The sequence below is a fragment of the Culex pipiens genome, chromosome 2, assembly GCF_016801865.2.
Source record: "Culex pipiens pallens isolate TS chromosome 2, TS_CPP_V2, whole genome shotgun sequence".
In the NCBI taxonomy this organism is placed as follows: Eukaryota; Metazoa; Arthropoda; class Insecta; order Diptera; family Culicidae; genus Culex; species Culex pipiens.
The window spans coordinates 58,807,584-58,829,664 of record NC_068938.1 but is presented as its reverse complement, the minus strand read 5'-3'; the positions used below and the strand labels follow the sequence as shown (position 1 = coordinate 58,829,664).

Genomic DNA, 22,081 nt, shown 5'->3' with positions numbered 1-22,081 from the left:
TCTTTTTCTTCCTCCTTTCTTTCATTTCACAGAGAGCGATAAGGTCCCTGCGGTTCTACCGCGGTGAAGCCGACAACGAGTCGTCCAAGTTTATTTCGGAAGTTGCCCGGTTCAAAGAGATGCACGGCAACGTTCCGCCCCCCAACCCGGACTCGGGACGGCGTGTGCAATTACATATTAAAGATTTGTGTAAGTATGCTTGTGCTGTTTTCAATCACAGAGGGCAGGATGTTACATCCTTTCTTTTTTTTCTCCTTCCACAGTGAACAAACCAACCCTCAAAGGCATTTTAATTTGTGTCATAGTGATGATGTTCCATCCGATGTCCGGATCGGTCCCGCTCATCACCTACACCGATAGCATTTTCCGCGAGTCCGGTTCGGACTTGCCGCCCGCGACCTGTGCCATGATCGTGGCCGCCATCCAGCTGCTGGGTTCGTACGCGTCCTCGATGACGGTGGACAAGGTGGGCCGCAAGGTGCTGCTCGTTGTGTCCTCGCTGGGCTGTGCCATCTGTGCCGCCATTATGGGCACCTACACATTCCTGAACGTGGTCGGCGTCGACCTCAGCTTCTTCAAGTGGATCCCGGTGACGACCCTGTCCGGCCTGGTGTTCATCACCGCCATCGGCATCGGTATCGTGCCGTTCATCATCATGCCGGAGATCCTGGAGCCGAGGGTGCGCGGCTTCGTCGTGACCTGGTGCCTGCTCGAGTTCCACACCGTCGCGTTTCTGGTCGTCAACTTCTTCCCCACGGTCGTCGAGCGGTTCGGCCTCTACTCCGTCATGTGGTTCTTCTCGTGCTGCTGCGTCGCGGCCGCCACCTTTGTGATATTCTACGTGCCAGAGACCAAGGGGAAAAGCTTCGAGGAAATCACGGAAGCGCTCGATTCCGAGAAGAAACCCGTACCAAAGCGAACCTCTATAGATGTTTAGAAAGTTTGTGTGCTATACCAGTCGAGTCATATGTAACAAAAAAACATACAATACAATACAGTACACAAAACAAACACACAACCAGAAAAATACAAAAAAGTAACCAGAAACTTTTTTTTCGTGTAAAAAAAAATATACCGCAAAACAATGAAAAAACACTACGCGCATGACAAGTTCAAATGCTAGTTCGTAAGTCGTTCTTAAGCTTTAATTTTTATGTATAAAATTTATTACGTTAATAAATGTAAGTCATTTTTATAACGCCCCCGTTTGTAACAGTGCTATCTTATCACAGAGTCCCACAAATCATGCTTGTCGTGCTCATCTCTTTGCAAATTGTAAACAGTGTAACGAAGTGTGACATGGCCATTCTAGCACAGTTTATCCAGCATCTCTAGCGATGGAAGGAGTGTGATGTTCGAGTGATTTGATTGCTTTGTGAATCTGTGATTGGAATTCTACACAATGTTGGAGTTTCTTTCCAAAAAGTACCTGAAACAGTTTGGTGCTGTAATAGCTGGTAAGTACACTTTTTGCTGTGACATTTGCATTTTTCATTTTTTCTCTGCGAGTGTACTGGTGGTGAGTGTTGGTTGATGTCCTTTACATATGATTGTATGACGCCGAGATTATTGTTTGAGTGCATTTTTTCTGTAATTTGTATACATAATACCTGCTGCAATGCGACGAAAGAAGTCCTCTCTTTATCTAATTCCTCTCTATTTATGCCAATCGGAAGGCACACTGACGTTTGATAAGACGCGTTAATTGAGGTGCAAAATTAATGATATTTGGGTAATAATCCGCCAACTCACACAGCAGATGCCCCGACCCCTCTTCAATTTGCCTGAAACTTTGTCCTAAGGGGTAACTTTTGTCCCTGATCACGAATCCGAGGTCCATTTTTTGATATCTCGTAACGGAGGGGCGGTACGACCCCCTCCATTTTTTAACATGCGAAAAAAGAGGTGTTTTTCAATAATTTGCAGCCTGAAACGGAAATTCTCCCATTTTCCGTTACACGACTGTAAAATAATTTGGAACTTGTCATTTTATGGGAAATTTAATGTACTTTTCGAATCTACATTGACCCCGGAAGGGTCATTTTTTCATTTAGAACAAAAATTTTCATTTTAAAATTTCACATAAGAGACATAAGAGGTTTGCTTATAAACATCGCGAGTTATTGCGATTTTACGAAAAAAAAAAGTTTTGAAAATGTTGGTCGTCGTTGATCATGGCCGTTCATGGTCACCCACGACAGACACGGACGACTAAACAAAGAGAAACGCAAAAAGTAACTTTTTCAAAACTTTTGTTCGTAAAATCGCGATAACTCGTGATGTTTATAAGCAAACCCCTTATGTATGGATATCAAAATTTTTGTAATTGTCTGCTCTACATTTTTGTACAACATTGTTACACTCTAAAAAATAACCCTGCAAAGTTAGAAAAAACACGAAATTTTAAAATGAAAAATTTTGTTCTAAATGAAAAAATGACCCTTCTGAGTCAATGTAGATTCGAAAAGTACATTAAATTTCCCATAAAATGACAAGTTCCATTTTTTTTTACAGTCAAAGAACGGAAAATGGGAGAATTTTAAAACTTTTTTAGTGTTTTTTTCGATGAAAAATACGTTTTTTTCAGAATTCTGAGTACGCCATCAAATCGGGCGTCTAATTTTACATAAAAGTCCCTTTGACACAAAATTTCTATCTCATCACCGTTTCAGGCTAAAAATTATTGAAAAACACCCCTTTTTTCGCATGTTAAAAAATGGAGGGGGTCGTACCGTCCCTCCGTCACGAGATATCAAAAAATGGACCTCGGATTCGTGATCAGGGACAAAAGTTACCCCTTAGAACAAAGTTTCAGGCAAATCGAAGAGGGGTTGGGGCAACTTTTCCCGATTTCGTGTGAGTTGGTAGCGAATTACCCATTTCACTTTGAGATTGTTGGTGATTAGCGTGGATTTATTTTTCACTTTTTAACTCTTCTTTTAGAATTTTTTTCTTAACCCGATAAAATTTTCTCGTCTTAGAAATTGTTATAGGTTTTGATCCGGGGAACAACTTTGTAGAATATTGCATTGCGCTAGAAATCGATTCCGAAATGACACAGGTTAATTTTTTGAGCACGTTTTAAAATTTTGTCGAAAAAGTAAACTCCTAAAAACATCCTGTCTTTTCGTGATAAATTCCTAGCGCTTTGCGATGTTCTACTAAGTTGTTCCCGGATCAAAATCTATGATTGAACTCCCAATTTTCTTTTGGAATTGTACCTTTAAAATCAAATGGTAGTAAAATTGTTAAAACATGGAATATTCTTAGAATTTTAAACTCTATCATTAGTTTTCAAATAAAAACGAAAAAATTGGTATTTTCAATCCGTGGTTCCATAGAGACTTTTATGTCAAATTGTCTGGAGAATCGATTCCCGAAGTCGATTTTTTCGATCGATGTTTGTAATTTTTTAGGGAAAGATAAACCATCCTGCATTTTTCAAAGGCTTTTTGCAATATCTTAGGTAATTTGTTTAACCCTATATATCGATGCCTCCGTGCTCTCTTGTTCTAAGCTTGCTGATTTTCTGATTATTGTGGAACATACTTTTTTTTAAATACAACAGTTAAGTAAAGTTGTACATAGATTACTTATTTATTTAAATTAACTGAACAAAGTTATCAGAATTTATTTGAAGACACTTAAAATTGACCACCTAACGAAATCACTTGCAAACTTTGTTATTTCAATTCATCAAACATTGAAGATAATTGAGGTTTACGGACAATTTATTGGCCTGTGTTTCAAGCTTTTTTGGTTAAACACTTTAATATTTTTTTGATTTCAACATATGTCCAAATAAAATTTGACAAATTGGGAACTATACTTAGTTTTCAGGTACTTTTTCAACGGATAAAGTTACAGTTATAGGCTGTACGGACAATTTTAGGAAACATTGTAACAGTGTTGCAAATGAGTGATAGAAAAGCTATCAATTGATTATCTCTGCACCAAAAAATCCGAGAGTATAGCGACCGTCACTATATTATCTTTTTCACTCAGATCTTTTCGAACACGCACGAAGCAAAATGATCATCGTTCGGTCAAAACGTTCATCGTTTGTGCAAAACGAGAGAATTGAGAGAAAAATGTCCATTTCCGGTCTCTTTTCACTCAACTCTCTCCCATTTAGATTCGAATTCCTTCATTTTCTTGACATTCGCGTCCTATTTCGTAATCCCTGATTCATGTTTGTGACTTTTTACATGCATTGGAGTTCATCGCTCATGAAAGTGAGTTCATTGTATGATATAAGTGCAGTGCTTCTGGGGACGCGCAGTCCTTGTTTTTTCGTGATAATTTTCGTCTCTTTTGTGTGGGCGCAAGCGGATGGTTGTGTTTGTGTGCAAAGTGAAGAAAAAAAGCAAGATTGTGCCTGCAAGAATGGTGAGTGAAGGGACGCGCTGGATGGGGGAAATTATTCAATTATGTTCCGTCAGTGCAAGCGGATGGTTGTGTGTGTGTGCAAAATGAAAAAAAAAACAAATCAGGATTGTGAGATGGATTTTTGTGGTGTTCTTTTTGTGCTGTATTCGCGATCGTGAAAATCAGGAGTGAGTTGCGCTGTTGCTATAAAACAAGATCGATCTTGGAATTTATTTATATTAATCGGTGAGTTATTGTGTGCTTCAAGCCCTTTCTTCATCATCGCTGGTTGGAAGGCAATTTGACGGTTGAGTTCGTTTGTTTTACGCGTAAAAAATATTTTGATTCATCAAAAACGTTTTGTGGTGCGCGAGTCTTTTTTTTTGTGTTGAAAAGACCTTCCCATAGCTCCGTAGCTCGGAGGACTCGACGTTGGTTGTTTGTGTGTTAAGCCCTCTCCATAGCAACGTAGCTCGAGAGGCAACGAAAATCAATACCTTATCTAGCTAACAGAAAGAAGATCGGAACCGTAACAAATTCATGAACTAAATGATTATATAATTAAAAATCAGACTACGCTATCATTGCAGCATTGCGTTTAACACCTCATTTTATAAATAAATATTATTTGGTTTTATCTTTCCACAGCCGGCTGTCTAAGATTAAACCATTTAATTTAAAATTTAACAACAGTTAAACGGGAAATGTCTCATCCGCAGCATCCGATTGTTTGCCTTGAGAATAATATATAAAACCTTTCAACAAACACTACGATTTTGGGTCGCATCATCATCTTCTATGATGAATCCTGACCAAGCACCCTATCCTACTAACAAATTTTCAGGTTCCTGGCGCTTGTGGGGTGTAAGCACAGAGTAAATCAGCTGCCCTAGTAGCAACCTGCGCTAACTAACATTCCCGTCCCTTAAAATCGAGATCTACAAACTGACATGGCGGGCGCCGTTGGTGGCCAATGACTGTTACCTATTCGCAATTGGTCTAGTTTTAGCAATCATGGTGTTTTATCTTTTCAGCGCATTCATACATGCTGTTGATAAGAGAAACACCACTAGATCGTCGAAGCCTATGATCAGTAGTGCTGAAAGGATATTACGGTTCTGTTCAGCAACGGAGGGGCAACCATGGGTGGTCTCTCATGCTAATGCTCATGCTCATGAAAATGAGTTCATTGTAAGTGCTCGTTTGAAAACTTACCAATGAAATCGAGAATAGCTTGAGAGATCTCTTCTTGTGTCTCGTGATTCCCAGCGATGTCATTTTCTCTCTATCACTCCTCCCCTTTCCTCGACTATGCGCTCTCACCGCTGAGTCTCTCAATCTCTCCGAAAACTGCAATGAGAGAACGCGAGATGGCGATTAGGAGCCGACCACGCATAATGTCCCGTTAAACTGCGTTTGCGAAATTGGTTTTGTGGCGGCTTTTGTGGTTAAACGCTGTTGCGGTAGGATGATCGTGGAAGCGGGAATGAGAGAGAAAAGGAAAATGTCAATCGCGAGTGGGTAAACATGAAAACGTTTTCGGCTATCTTCGGCGCTGAGAGTCTCAATGAGGAGAGAGGAGCAGTTGTATTTGAGGCATGATTATTCAGGCGGGATAATTGTAGTTGCTGAGAGCTGATATTTTGATATTTTAACAACCCTGATCGTAAGTGTAAGTGAGGGCATATACTTTTAGCAAGGTAATAAGCAAAATTTTATCAGTCAGCAAAAATTTATGTAGCCAGCTGCAAAAAAAAATGAAGTTCAAAAGACTTCAGATAGCCCAAATTTGATTCATTTCGATATGCAGAACAACAATTTTCTGGGCACAATGATTGGCGAGATGTATTTAAAAACAAAAATTTAAAATCGTGCTTCGTCATGCACACGAAATGTGCTTTGAGAGTCTTCACCCCAAATTTAAGCCAATTCGGCTTATCCAATTGAAAAATTATATCATTTTTTCAATTGACTGAAAACTGAAAAAAGAACACAAAAGTTCGTTTTCCTTACAAAAACCCATACTAAATTGAAATGCTTTGCGGGAAGCCATTTCTGCACCGCTTGCTCCAAAATTTTAGGGTGTTGTTTTGGGGCCTAATTACGATTAGAAAATCGCTGTTCTGATTCAAATTGATATTTTTTCTAAAAATTTCCATACAAACGCCAAGCTACCCACAGAACAAAAATATCACGTTCAGAAAACTATTCAAATGCTATTATTTCAATTAAGAGTAAATTTCAAGCGAAATGCATTAAAACAACCCGTACATGAGTCAACAATTGAAACGTTTGAAGATTGGAAACCAAAAACAGTCCAGACTCGATTATCCGAAGCTTCGATTATCCGCAGGGTTGGATGGGACTTCGGATAAACAAATCATGAACAAAAACAAAATCGTACTTTTTGTATTTTCTTCCATTTAACATCAAATTCGACTTCAGCCACCCCATTTTAGTAAAATTTAAATGGTTGCAGAAATTCTTAGAAATTCTAAATCACTTTAGTGTAGTTTAGGGACCATAATTGAACTCGACAATCAAGAAAAAATCAACGAAAAATAATTTGTTTTTGTGATTCGATTATCCGTAGTGCAATTTTGACAAGGCCTACGGATAATCGAGTCTGGACTGTACCACATTTTTTAAATGTGTTACTTGTGTGATATCTTGTGACACGTATTGTTTTTTCATCAGGCGTGCCACAAGATTGCACACAAGCTACTAATTTTACCGAAAATTCATCAAGGAAAAGCGACATTTGGAAGGGAAGAACGAAACATCGAACCCAAACCCCTATTTCAAGCAACCTATTTAAATACAGTCCAGACTAATAATCAAGTCAGGAAGTCCTTGCGAAAATTTTGAAAAATTTGCGGAAAATAATCGAAACAATTCTTTTTTGTTCTCATTTAGGGTTCTTAACTCAAAAATGATACAAAGTGATCTGGAAGTATGTGATTCAAGATGACAATCATACGCTGAACTCGGGGGGGTGTTATGGATGGTCCCTAAACAAATCGGGACTGTGATAGAAAACGAAGATAAAGAAAAACTATTTGTTAACTCAGTGTTTTATGGTTTCAAGTTAAATTTTGTGGCTATACCATAACAAAGTCAACTTATTACATTTCCAGCTATAATACTTCATACCATTAATTATAACACTGTAAGAGGGGATCGAAATGAGCCGCGCGCGCGTGTTGACGTTTATGAACTCTGCTCTGCATTTTTTTCGTTTAAATATCAAATAAAATTGTAACATTACTTCCAAAGCTTCCAGATTGTATCCTTTTCAAAGAATTTCACATATTATTATCTTAAATGTTTTACTATTTTTCTCACGTTTCTAAATTCTTCACTTCTTTAAAGTGATTTCTATTGAATCTATCAAAATCCTCGTTAAAATATTCTACTCAGGTTTTCTTACCAAAATTCCCTACAATCTCTTTATTTATTTCTACAACTTTAAAAAAAGCTGGGCGGTAGGTACGCTCTGTCTTATTTAAATAAATAATTTAAAACATTTCAGCAGGTAATTAAGGTTTGTGGTGGATGCCTTTATTGGTAAGCATATAATAATTACATTGAATGCGCAACTGTATGTGCAGAATCATCTCCGGTGCAGTGGACTCGTGTGCACGATGAACGATCGCGTCGCGCTCAGTTAGGTTGGAAGTCTCAAGCTTATCGGTCACACTTCATGTGTAGATACACGCGGTCACCACATAATGGCGACGAGGATGAAGCGATAATTTAAATAAAACTTAGATTGCCTTTTGAAATATTAATTATAGTCAATTAATTAAATGAAAAATATGAGATGGTTAATGAAAGAACGTGCTCTCAATGACTGTGTTAAAAAATATTGTGAAAAAAAGTGTTTTAAATTATGTTGTGTTAATGTTTGTGATGCCATGTGTAAAATAATTTTCATTAAAAAGTATGTTATTGCAGAAAAGATTACATGCAATGAAAATTGTGGTAGAGAAATAGTGCAGCGGGGATCAAAATGGATAGTGACCTTGGAAAGTGTGTGCGCAAAGGAGTAAAGAAAGGTGTGCATCATCCGAGGCTGCGGGGAAATGACCTTGGAAGAGGATTACGATCGATTAGCGCACAAAAGCAAAAAGAAATGTGCGCTGGTGGTAATTATTCGCATGGAGCAAAAGAGGTTCTTACTGTACATATAAGGTGCGTATTTTCTGTTATATGCAACAGTTAAAGGAGTTCTGATTGGCATGATGTTTCTCAATGATTATCTAATCTTAAATGGTAAAATAAGAGATTTATTTGTTGTCATGAATTTGTTACAGAAGTATTTAAATGTCTAGTCGTAATGGGAGAAAAAAAAAGATGGATAAGGTACGGAAATTAGCTTATTTTCGGTTGTGATAGAAGGTTAAAGTTACAGTTTGGAGAAAAATAATATCACGAGTTATAACTGCATCAGGAATGAACCCTTTGGTTGTGCACTCTTATTTTTGTATTTTAAAGACGCTGTAACGTGGTATTACCACGCATGAATAAACAAAATATGAAAGTTACAGAAATATTTAAGTTTCCATTTGAAGGATAATGATTAAAATTTCTGGTTGTAACACAGAGATGAATGTTCTGGTAGTTACGGAAAAATAGAAAGTAAAAAAAAAACCTGGTTGATACGGAAAAAAATGTTTTGGATGTAACAGAAACATGAAATTTCTGGTTGACACGGAAAAGGAGAATTTGATAATTATTTAAAAAAAAAGTAAATTTCTGGATGTAACAGAAAGATGAATGATCTGATAGCAATGGAAAGATAGAAAGTCAAAAAAAAAAAGATACGGAAAAAAAATAAAAGTGTCGGATGTAACAGAAAAATGAAATTTCTACTCAATACGGAAAATGAAAATTCTGGTTGTTACGGAAAATGAACATTTCCGGTTGTTACAGAAAGATGGAATTTCTGGTTGTTACGGAAAATATGAAATTTCCGGTTGTTACAGAAAATGAAGTTTCTGGTTGTTACGGAGAAATTGACATTTCCGGTTGTTACAGAAAGATGGAATTTCTGGTTGTTACGGAAAATATGAAATTTCCGGTTGTTACAGAAAATGTAGTTTCTGGTTGTTACGGAGAAATTTACATTTCCGGTTGTTACAGAAAGATGGAATTTCTGGTTGTTACGGAAAATATGAAATTTCCGGTTGTTACAGAAAATGAAGTTTCTGGTTGTTACGGAGAAATTGACATTTCCGGTTGTTACGGAAAGATGGACATTTCCGGTTGTTACAGAAAAGATTTATTTTCTGGTAGTTAAGGAAAGATGAAAATGTCTGATTGTTACAGAGGTTTGTTGTTTATTGCAGCAAAAAAAAAAAAAATAAAAAATTAAGAGTTCTTGTTGATAAAAAAAACAGAATAAATTTCTTGGTTGATACGAAAAGAAACATATTTCTGGTTGTAGAAAATAAATATATATTTCTGATCTGATTGATACGGAAGACTGATTTTCCGGTTGTCACATAAAGAATAAATATGTTGGTGGTTCTGCTGTTACACAAAAAAAGACGCATCCGGTGGATGTAGAGGAAACAAAAATGTTTTGTGTTGAAATGATTTTCTAATTGTAAAGGAAAAAGTACAGTTTTGCCAGTATTGAGACGCATCCGGTGGATGTAGTGGAAACAAAAATGTTTTGTGTTGAAATGATTTTCTAATTGTAAAGGAAAAATTACAGTTTTGCCAGTATCGAGGACCGTAGGCAGTACAATGTTGATTAAGAAGGATGTAGTCGTTGTAGTTGCTCTTCACGAAGATGACCGAATCAGAATTGCAAACGTTTAGTCATTATGGGTTCTTGTATGCAATGGAGTTAGAAATTTGATTATCATCAGGGTGAGTGGAAATATTGCATTTGACGGTATGAAATAGGTCAATTTGATTTAAGACGAAGATTAATACGAATTGGTTACATGTCGCGATGTCGTGCAAGAAAAGTGCACATTTTAGATTTTGGCTTTGCCTATAGCTGGATGATGACGAAATTACAAAGCTGACGGTTTTAACATTGCATCAAGAGGTAGCTCTAAATTATTCATACGAAGAGCATTGTTGACAGCGTTTCAAAACCAGAACAGATCGGATCGTGAATACTGGATCGAAAGATTCTAGCAGGCACTGTTTGGTAAATAATAGATTAGCGAGAGAGTCATCTATGAGGAGTAACAAACAGTACTACCAATTTAATGTGGTTCAGCAGATTACTAGAAGGAGAGATCATGTTTATAGTTTGATATTAAGTCAGACGTTTACTCAGGTAGAACTTGAAAGGGATTGCGGAAACATCACCAAATTTTACCGATTGGAGTCTGTGGCGACTAATTTAATCATTGAATTTAAACTGTTAGCCAGATATTTCCATATATTTTAGAAAAGTAAAAAGTAAGTAAATCTTTCCCAGTTACTGAGGTGAACATCCTTGAAGAGTATCGGTGCCGGCATTTACAAAGCGGTTTCAGTGGCAATTTTCAACTCAACTAATGTTAACATGTTAAGGTTAATGTTAACATTCCGTAGGTCGCCTTCCTAAGGTGTCGTTGATAAGGTTCAGCTGCCAGCAATCGAATCCAGAAGAGAAACGATCGTCAGTTGTGTTGGTCCGAGCCGGGATTTGAACGCCGATCTACCGCTTTCGAGGCGGAAGCGTAACCACTAGGCTACGTGACTCGGTCATTTTTAGAAAGCATTTTATTAATTTTCCTCAAGCTTTGGTGTTTATCTGTTTGATGACGATGTTATTATATAGGTCACAGATCATGATCGAACAGTCAAAGTTTCCTCAGTTTTCAAGTGGAAGTACAGGTGAAGTCGTTAATGCAAGGAAAAGTATCAAGTTTGAAGGAGTACACAGAAAAAAAAAAATGGGAATTTACTCGAAACGGAAAAAAATGAATCATATGTAAACTCAGTTGATGTAAACTTGAGATTCGACGTAAATGGTTGAATTACACGTAAAATCACGTTTTTACGTATGATTTGTCGCTAATTTACATCAAATTGCATTTAAATTTAAATGTTTAATGACGTGCAAAAGTGTTACATCATAAATGATGTAACATTTGAAAATATTGTGTGTGTAGTTACTCGAAAGGATATTAGGGCTGACACATGAGGAATATCCAGTTTAAACTTGTATGCGGGGTTACTAACATAATGTTGGTGATTTAACAGGTAATGAGAATGTGTTAGCGTAGGAATAGTGTGTCGTCTAGTTCAGGTATTTAGTCGACCTGAGTTTGAAGTGATAATCATTCCAGTATAATCTTTGTCGGATTCACCATTTGACTTCCTGGTGCTCATCGGTGGGCTCATCCTGGTAGTAGTTTATTATTTCAGCAGGTTTGTGGAATTGATTGTGAGCAGTATTGAAAATGAGTGATAGAAATGGGGTATCATATGATCATTCTGGCACCAAAATATCAGAGAGTGTAGCGACCGCCACTATGGTTTGCGTTGTGTACGCTTTGCGAAATTGCTTTTGTAGCGGCTTCTGTAGTTTAAAACTGTAGAAGGGGGATGATTGTTAAAGCGGAAATGAGTGAGAAAAAAAGAAGTGTCAAACGAGTGTGTGTTAATAATAAAACGTGAAGATTATCAGAACGGAAAAAAAAGAACAGTGATATTCGAGACATGAATTTTCGTACGATAGTTGTGTTCATTGAGAACTAAAAGTTTTGATATTTTTAAAACGCTAATTGGGATGAAAAATATTACAGCCAAAGACAGCAATCGACTAACGATCCCGATGTTGCCATGGTTTCATTCCGTTTCATCTCCTCTAGGTGTTTTGTGTTTGACTGTTTTATTAGTATTCAGTTCAGTAGTAAAAACGGCGATGAAAACTGACATCGAGTTATTGAAAGTCCAATTGCTATTCTTATAAACATATTTGATAGTGAAAAACGGTTGGATTATCTTGAGTTTAATGGAACTCATCACGCATCCTAATAATTGTCACAGGTCAATAGCATATTAATCGCTCTTTAGGTAACCTATTAGCGTATGTGATAATCGGGAAATCTTTTAAAGATGATTTTTTTTGTTTATCTAAGTTTGCAAAATTTAAAAGCGGGAAAGAGAGGGAAGATGTGAAGGAATAGTTTAACAAAATTATATTTGTAGATGGGTTAAAACAAGTACCATGACTAAAATGTTTGTAACATGAATCAAATTTAAAGTAATTGCTTCAAGTGTAATAGAGAAACTAAGTTCAGCTGGATCTTGACAATTTCCGCCTTGGAAATGAAAGATTTGGTTGTTCGTTAACACATAAATAAATTACTACAGTAAAGTTGAATAACAACTAATAAATTAAATAAAAATGTTAAAGAAAGGGAGATGTGGTGGATGCCTTTATTGGTAAGCATATAATAATTATATTGAATGCGCAACTGTATGTGCAGAATCATCTCCGGTGCAGTGGACTCGTGTGCACGATGAACGATCGCGTCGCGCTCAGTTAGGTTGGAAGTCTCAAACTTATCGGTCACACTTCATGTGTAGATACACGCGGTCACCACAAGGTTATTTAATGCTACTGATTATGTCCATTGCTTATATTCCATTTAATTGAATATTATTACACTAAACACAACTTTCACCACAATATTACAACAAAATAAAATGGAGCGTTTGGCACGGTATGTCCACGCATCCCTCCTCCCCTGTAGATTCTATGAAATGTGATCCGTTCATAGAATCCTCTCTGCGGTAAACACAACGCAGTAGGGCTGGCCGCTTTAATTTTATTAATAATGACAATAAAAGTGCTTGGGGCGTAATCTAATCACAAGACTTTCCAGCATGCTTTCATCGGACTGGCTGCGTTTGTGTTAGATTAGATTAGATAAGATTAATTATAACACTGTAAGAATTATGGTTCAACAAGCCCATTATCATGATGCTCCACCTCCCCTTTCAATTTAAAGTGTTCTTAATGCAAGCTCGCGGTAAAAATATCAATCACTGCAGATCAATCACTATCAACAACAATAAACAAATGCAATGATCACCATCACAGCCACACTATTTCATTCAATCTTGAATGCAACCTTTTGTTCACTTCAAAACACGCTGCTCTGCGCACCACCATTCAACGCGATGTCGTTAGATAATTAGATTTTCGTGATATTCAGTGTTAGGAAAATAGTGAAATTTCCGTGAAACTATTCGAATTTAAATAACTTTGCAGTGTTCTGGTCACGCACTGCGTCGAGGCCAATGTGTAGGAATTACATTTAATTAGAGAAAATGGACGAAAAGCCGTGTTTGTTTTCGTCCGAATATCGCCACCAGTTCAGATCCATTTGCACGGGTAAACGAAACACCGCCACCAGCATCGTCATTCATTCAAGAGCATCACCAATGGAACACAGATCAACAGATGTGACATCTTAACTCGATAGTGTGATACCTTCATCTGGGGGTGAAATTTGGAACTTTTTGAATACTGTCCAAAGTGTTAGCCTGAACCAAAAACGTTCGAAATAACTAGTCTGTTTGTCTGTGCCCGGTCGGTTTGTTATATTTATAATCAATGACCTGCATTTTCCGCTCTCCCTCTGTTTTGGCGTCGTCGTCCCGTTGACGCAAATCTAGTTCACCTCGTAACGGTCGGGTACGGCGTCACGGTGGGATGGACCGCTCCCATCATCCCGTTGCTCCGCTCCGAGGACACTCCGCTGCCGGCGGGGCCCATCACGGTGGAGCAGGCATCCTGGATCGGGTCCTCGTTGTGCATCGGCGGCATGACCGGCACCGTGCTATTTGCCCTAATTCACACGTACTTTGGCAAAAAGATTGGACTCCTGCTGCTGGCCGTGCCACATCTCGTAAGTCACGTGTTTTTTTCGATGAAGTTGTCAACATGTGTGTTTTCTTGCGCTATCCTTTTCCTTTTTTTACATTGTAGATCCTGTGGAGCCTGATTTGGGCGGGGGACAACGTGTACTACATCTACGTGGCCCGGGTTCTATCCGGCGTTACCGGCGGGGGTCTGCTCACCATTGTGCCGCTGTTTGTGGCCGATATCGCCGATAGGAAGTACGTGCTACATTGTGTACGTGTGTGTATATGTTTTCCGTTTTCCGTATGGTAGAGTTTTCTGAGTTTCGTTGAAAATGAAGCATCAAATTTCAAAGCGAAAAAAAAATAACCCAAGATTTGTATTCATCAATGGAGACGTGTGGTATTAATCTTTTACCTGAAATATCATGCGTCTCCATGAAAATTTAATTTAATTACTGACCCATTTGTTGACTGATAGCCATATTCAAGTAAAAGTTATTTTATTACAATAAAATAAAACATTGAAACATTATCGAGACTTCGGTAGATACCACGCAATTAAGGTTTAATTTAACCATTCTAACTAATATAAATTTCAATAAAGTCAACCCGAGAGTTAAAATAATGGGAATACATAATCCCATATCGCATCAAAGCAGAGACCAAAAAACGACAAAAAATTTCGTGTTTCAATTGTTTTTCAAGGAGTTCGGATAATTGAGCCTTGACTGTATTTCTAAGAGGATAGTGAGCAGATTTTTGATCGAATGACTTTGAAGTTGTTAAATTTTTTATTTATTTTTAAGGCTGGTACAAATTTGCTGGCCCCCGAAAAATCAGGGGGCAAAATTTTCAAAAAACTTCAAAATTTCAATAAAATTTAAAGTGCAATCAGCTGAAATCAATTTAAAATACATTCCCCTGCGTTTATAATCATTTTTAGCAAGTTTCATTTTAAAACACTTTTTCCATGCAAATGTTGAAACTATGGCTTGTTATTTCAATATTTTTTATTTTTCTTTTTTTATTAATATTTTTTTAATTATATAAATTTCAATCTTTGTGGAATGCTAGGCTTTTGCGCTTCAGTATTGACCCGAAAAAATAGAAGCAATATATTTAATTCTATTTTTTTCAAAAATTAAATGAAATTTCATGCAATCATTCGAAAACAATATACACAGAAAAAAAATATTTTCGAGAAATATTACATAAAAAATGTGTAAAAATGTGAACCTGATGAATATTTATCAAAAACGGATGAAACTTCATCATTTTCTGGGGTAAAATTAATCATTCTTTTGCCACAAAATCTGTCACCATTTCCTGATGAATATTACCATCATTTTTTTTCTGTGTAAACTGCATGTAATCGAGCTAAAAATCATTTTTTAGTTCGTTTAAGCTTGTATAAACCTGTTTAATATTAGAGATATATCAGATTACAGTAATGCTAATAAATTACAGCAAAAAAAAAAAAAAAAAAATCATTCGAACTTGTGTAATTCTCTATCAGTTCACACGAAATCGAGAAAAGTTGCCCCGACCCCTCTTCGATTTGCGTGAAACTTTGTCCTATTGGGTAATCGTTGTCTCTTATCACGAATCCGAGGTCCGTTTTTTTATATCTCGTGACGGAGGAGCGGTACGTCCCCTTTCATTTTTGAACATGCGAAAAAAAGAGGTGTTTTTCAATAATTTGCACTTTGAAATGGTGATGAGATAGAAATTTGGTTCCAAAGGGAATTTTTATGTAAAATTAGACGCCCGATTTGATGGCGTACTCAGAATTCCGAAAAAACTTATTTTTCATCGAAAAAAACACTAAAAAAGTTCTAAAAACTCTGCCATTTTCCGTTACTCGACTGTAAAAAAATTTGGAACATGTCATTTTATGGGAAATTTGATGTTCTTTTCGAATCATACATTGATACATTGATACATTGATCCAGAAGGGTCGTTTTTTCAATGAGAACAAAATTTTTCATTTTAAAATTTCGTGTTTTTTCTAACTTTGTAGGTTTATTTTTTAGAGTGTTACAATGTTCTACAAAGTTGTAGACCAGACAATTACAAAAATTTTGATATGTTAACATAAGGGGTTTGCTAGTAAACATCACAAGTTATCGCGATTTTACGATTTTTTTTTTGAAAAAAATACTTTTTGTGTTTCTCTTTGTTTTGTTGTCCGTGTCTGTCGCGGGCGACCATAAACGGCCATTATCAACGACGACCAACTTTTTCAAAACTTTTTGTTCGTAAAATCGCGATAACACGTGATGTTTAGAAGTAAACCCCTTATGTTTGTATATCAAAATTTTTGTAATTGTCTGCTCTACAACTTTGTAGAACATTATTACACTCCAAAAAATAACCCTGCAAAGTTAGAAAAAAACACAAGATTTTAAAATGAAATTTGTTGTTCTAAATGAAAAATGACTCTTCCGGGTCAATGTAGATTCGAAAAGAACATTGAATCTCCCATAAAATGACATGTTCCAAAAAAAAATTTACAGTCGAGTAACGGAAAATGGCAGTGTTGTTAAAACTTTTTCTGTGTTTTTTTCGATGAAAAATACGATTTTCTGGAATTCTGAGTACGCCATCAAATTGGGTGTCTAATTTTACATAAGAGTCCCTTTGACACCAAATTTCTATCTCATCACCGTTTCAGGCTGCAAATGATTGAAAAACACCTCTTTTTTCGCATGTTCAAAAATTGAAGGGGTCGTACCGCCCCTCCGTCACGAGATATCAAAAAACGGACCTCAGATTCATGATCAGGGACAAAAGTTACCTCTTGAGACGAAGTTTCACGCAAATCGAAGAGGGGTCGAGGCAACTTTTCCCGATTTCGTGTGAGTTGGTAGAGAATTACCCATTGAATTGTTGAAAATTAATTGTGGCTTGTAATTTCAATTATTTCGCTATAAAAGACGCAACTTTTGGTACCCAGACATGTATAGGCCATCGCTAAAACTTTAAAGTTATCGCAGTTTTAGTGAAAAAAGTTGATTTTTGCCGATTTCGTCATTTTCCGGTTTCGGCGCGCGGCGCGTCGTAAAACACGGATTTTATTTTCAAAAAATCATATCTCGGAATCCTGTTAATGAACTCCTCCCATTTTTTAGTATGTTACGTAAAAATGTCCGGGGAATCCGATAAAAATATTTTCAGACATAGGCTTTTTGGTCCAGACACCGTCAAAACGGCATTTTAATGTTTCATACGCCCTTTTCATATGTTAGGCTAGATTTTTGAAACTTCTTATTATTTTTTTTTGAAAGACCAACTTATCACCTTTTATTTGCGTATAAGACAATTGAAATCGGTTAAAATGGCGAGGAGTTATGATTTTTCGAAAAAAGTGGATTTTGCGAAAATCGACGAAAATGGCCATTTTTCAGACCACCCTAACACGGCGTAGGTCACCCTAATGGTCAATTAAAAAAATTACGGGTCTTATTATTTCGGCCAGGGAACCTCCAGAAAAATTTTGAGCCCGATCCGAGCACTTTTGTTTTTTTCCATGCTGTTTTCGTGGGGAATTGCTGTATAAAAAAAAACTCTGCGATTTTTTTGGGAAAAAGGGTGCGCAATTCTTACAGAAAATTTAACAAGTATCCAATAAAACCTAAATAACTTGTTAACCCTTAATTCCAATTACTTTGCGTGCTTCAGGAATAATGTTCCCTGCTATATTTCAGATAAGAGTTGATATGATTTGCACAATACAAAATTGAAAATGGCGAAATTTTGTCACATAGGAAAAATGTTTAATAACTTCAAACGATAATAACTTTAATTTTCCCGGTGAAAGAATTTCGTTCACCACGTAAATGAAAAGGGATGTTCCAAACTTGCATATACCGTCATCAAGGGTGACATTTGGGTGAGATTGTAAAGTATTTTTTTCCCATGACCCATGAAGAGTATCGGGGCCGCATTTACTAAGCGGATTCAGTGGCTTTTTCTTAACTCAATGTTAACATGTTGAGGTAAATGTTAACATTCCATAGGTCGCCTTCCCTAAGGTGTCGTAATAAGGTCCAGCTTGTGTATGAACCAATCTTATCCCCCAGACTAAATGTCACCCCTGTTTATTAAATAGTTTTCTTGCTATTTCTCAAAAAATACAACCTCATTAAAAGAAACCTCGTGATCAATGTGCTCTGATGTTGGTTAAACTTTCAACGTTTGTTGATAAAATTGCCAGTATTCAAAACTTAAACCAATTTCCAGTACCGAAAAGGACCTAATAAAAATAATTTTATGAAAAAAAAAAACTTAAACCAAACAAACAATCATTATTGTGGTAAGTAACTCATACCTTCCGATTTCCAACTTTTTCAATAAATTTCAATTCAATACCACAATGAGGTGTTAGTCCGATTTCCCTCCTGATTCGGGACATCCTATCGAACCCTTGCCGTTGTAACACACCCATTTGTGGCTCACACAAATCCCAAACCCAGAACCCCGAGAAAAAGGGTCCACCGATTTCACCCTCAATTTGTTGTTTATGTTTTGCTCACCGGAACCGCCACACATCACCTCTTCATTTTCCACCTTTTGAGACTTTACCCATTCCTAACATTTTATATCTTCCAGAATCCGTGGCGCGCTCGGTTCGCTGACAATCCTGCACATAAACTTTGGCGTCCTGGCGTCCTACACGGCCGGAACCTATCTGCCGTACTACCGGATCCCGCCCATCATGCTCGTCCTGCCGGTGGCCTACCTGGCGCTGGTGTCCTTCCTGCCCGAAACGCCCTACTGTCTGCTGCGGAAGGGCCGCGTCGACCAGGCGGAAAAATCGCTCATGTTTTACCGGAACGTGACCGATGACAGCGATGGGGCCGGAGCTGGGACGACCGGGGCGACCCGCAAAACGCTCGCCTTCCAGTACGAGTTCGATGCCCTGAAGGCGTTCGTCCTGGCCGAGCGGACCCGGCAAGGGATCACGCTGGCCGATTTCCGTACGTAGGGTTGAAAAGTTGTGTTTGTGTTTGCGTGTTTGTGTGTGTGTGTCTTCCTAAAATTTGTGTGATAATTAGTTAACCAGATTGAAATGAGTGTTTTCGGGTTAGGTTACGGCGTTCTATTTGTGAATTACAAATGTGGGTCTGGAGTTAGCAAGTTCCAACACAATTTGTCAGCAATGATGTGGTAGAATTTGGAAGGGCGATAATGGTATTTGTGTTTGGCATACAAATTAGCAAGACCTCTTCCTGTTGGAATTTGCTATATTTCTGTTCATTTACGGAAACCCAACACAAAAATTATTCCTCACCTTCTTTTTACAAAAATACAAAAATACAAAAAAATACAAAAATACAAAAATACAAAAATACAAAAATACAAAAATACAAAAATACAAAAATACAAAAATACAAAAATACAAAAATACAAAAATACAAAAATACAAAAATACAAAAATACAAAAATACAAAAATACAAAAATACAAAAATACAAAAATACAAAAATACAAAAATACAAAAATACAAAAATACAAAAATACAAAAATACAAAAATACAAAAATACAAAAATACAAAAAAAATACAAAAATACAAAAATACAAAAATACAAAAATACAAAAATACAAAAATACAAAAATACAAAAATACAAAAATACAAAAATACAAAAATACAAAAATACAAAAATACAAAAATACAAAAATACAGAAATACAAAAATACAAAAATACAAAAATACTTTTTCATTTCATGTTTATTTGTAGCATTATTTCATATACAATTTGATAATATTATTTACAGAGTGTAGTGTTATGGAGCACCTTTCAACTACGATTTGATACATTTATCAATAGATACATTTAGGCAAGGATTTGGGTTTAGAAAAGAGCAGGAAAAGTTCACAAAAAAACTGCTACAATTACTTTGGGGAGGGGATAGGGGGAGGGAAAGCTTATAATTAGATCACAGATGGAGATGTCAGCTGGTCACTGACGGCGTAATTTCCTGCGCTGCTGAAAACTCAAACAGCACACACGTATTTTATCATCAACTCCGAGAGAGCCATGAATTGCTGCTGCTTGTTGCGGCAGCTACTCAGCCGTTGGTACATGTCCCTCGCAAGGATGAGGAACTCCGTCAGCGAGAACAGGTCACCGTCGGCAGCGTTGTCCTGCAACGGGGCAGGTTCCAGGCCGGCTGCAGCAACGCTTGCATATGTCCGCGACCATCCGGGAGGATGCGCCGAACTGCGATCAGCCGCGGGTTTAGTCGGTGAACTGGCAGGTGGCTTCCTCTTCTTCTCCTGCTGCTCGATGTACGACTTCCGGGAAGTACATCCACGGAAGTTAGCGGTGTGATTGCCGCCGCAGTTAGCGCACTTCACGCTGGACTTGTGTTTTTCGGCGTTTCCGCCATCTTGTAGGGCCGCCTTCCGGGGTAGAGAGCAGCCTTCGGTGTTGTGCTCCTTGCCACACTTTACGCATCGCGGGGGCAGATTGCAATTCCGAGATCCGTGTCCAAACTTCTGGCATCGGTGGCATTGCGCAGCATCAGTCGGTTTCTTCGTGAAAAACCTCCAATTCACGATGTATCCAGAAAGGGTTTTCACCTGTCGGAGGTCTTGTAATTTGACAGTCCCTTTGTCAAAGTACAGCAGGTACAGTACATGTGTACCGGTTGCCGTACTCTTTTTCGAGAGCACCTTAACTTCGCGTGGAGCAATGTCAAAGTCCTCGAGTTCCTTCGTGACCTCAGGGATGCTCATCTCCCCAAGACCCTGTAAAACTATTTTTACCGGTTTTTGGCCTCGGCAGTCGTGCGTGAAAAATTTCACATTTTCGGCCTTGAAAATCTCCAAAACCTTGGTGTAGTCCGCTTGGCCCAACGCAAGAACTTGCACCGCCACTTTGGTCACCTTGATGAAGTATTGAACGTTTGACGGTATCAATAAATCATCAACGGTGGCCGCTAGTGTGTCGATGACGTGAATCATCGGTGGCCTATCTCGAACCCTAGGCAGAGCACACTTGAGCATTTGTGCTTTCTTCGCCTCGTCTGCAGCTGGGCTATTGTTCTCCTGCTGTGTCGTACTTTTGTCGCCGTCTTCACTGTCGGTCAACATCTCGAACGAATTTGTTGTTGGAATTGTGATTCCCGTTTTGCTGGAGGATGGACCTGGTCCACCGGCTCCGGACGATTGTTGCGGCTTACCGGAGGCTGACTCGGACTGCTGCTTGCTGGTAAGTCCACGTGTCCGGACGGGGCTTCTGGAAACAGTCACCTTGCCGTCCGCTGAAGTCAGCAAAATTGCTGGTGTTTTTGCTGCCGGCGAGGGGCTCTTGTGGATGCGGTACAAAGAGCTGTTTTGGCCGCGTCCCCGAGCCGAACTCGAGTTGCCACGGCCGCGGCCCTTTTTACCCATCGCGTGGGAGCACACTCGCGGTTAATTAACGACCGTAAATCAGAAAAATCGGTGAAAAATCGCGGAGCGCAAAAACTTGTTGTTATTGGCTACTGGTGTTGCCAGTCCGATGAAATACAAAAATACAAAAATACAAAAATACAAAAATACAAAAATACAAAAATACAAAAATACAAAAATACAAAAATACAAAAATACAAAAATACAAAAATACAAAAATACAAAAATACAAAAATACAAAAATACAAAAATACAAAAATACAAAAATACAAAAATACAAAAATACAAAATACAAAAATACAAAAATACAAAAATACAAAAATACAAAAATACAAAAATACAAAAATACAAAAATACAAAAATACAAAAATACAAAAATACAAAAATACAAAAATACAAAAATACAAAAATACAAAAATACAAAAATACAAAAATACAAAAATACAAAAATACAAAAATACAAAAATACAAAAATACAAAAA

At 37.5% G+C, this 22,081-nt stretch overlaps 2 protein-coding genes across 3 annotated transcripts in view; both read left to right on the top strand.

Moving 5' to 3' along the window:
- Window positions 1–1,198, top strand: part of LOC120418639 (facilitated trehalose transporter Tret1-like) — an 88,741-nt gene extending 87,543 nt beyond the window's left edge. The window contains exons 6-7 of the mRNA XM_039581084.2: window positions 33–189; window positions 264–1,198. Coding sequence (XP_039437018.1) covers window positions 33–189; window positions 264–937 — 831 coding nt within the window. The 3' untranslated portion in view covers window positions 938–1,198. The remainder of the gene's footprint in view (window positions 1–32; window positions 190–263) is intronic.
- A 114-nt stretch (window positions 1,199–1,312) lies between these two features.
- Window positions 1,313–22,081, top strand: part of LOC120418632 (facilitated trehalose transporter Tret1-like) — a 29,036-nt gene continuing 8,267 nt past the window's right edge. The window contains exons 1-4 of one of the 2 annotated variants that reach the window (XM_039581078.2): window positions 1,313–1,457; window positions 14,011–14,243; window positions 14,324–14,454; window positions 18,811–19,178. In XM_039581078.2, the coding sequence (XP_039437012.1) occupies window positions 1,403–1,457; window positions 14,011–14,243; window positions 14,324–14,454; window positions 18,811–19,178 (787 nt within the window). In that variant the 5' untranslated portion in view covers window positions 1,313–1,402. Of the gene's footprint in view, window positions 1,458–13,496; window positions 13,727–14,010; window positions 14,244–14,323; window positions 14,455–18,810; window positions 19,179–22,081 lie in introns of those variants that run through there. The other variant, XM_039581077.1, reaches the window with a different exon arrangement.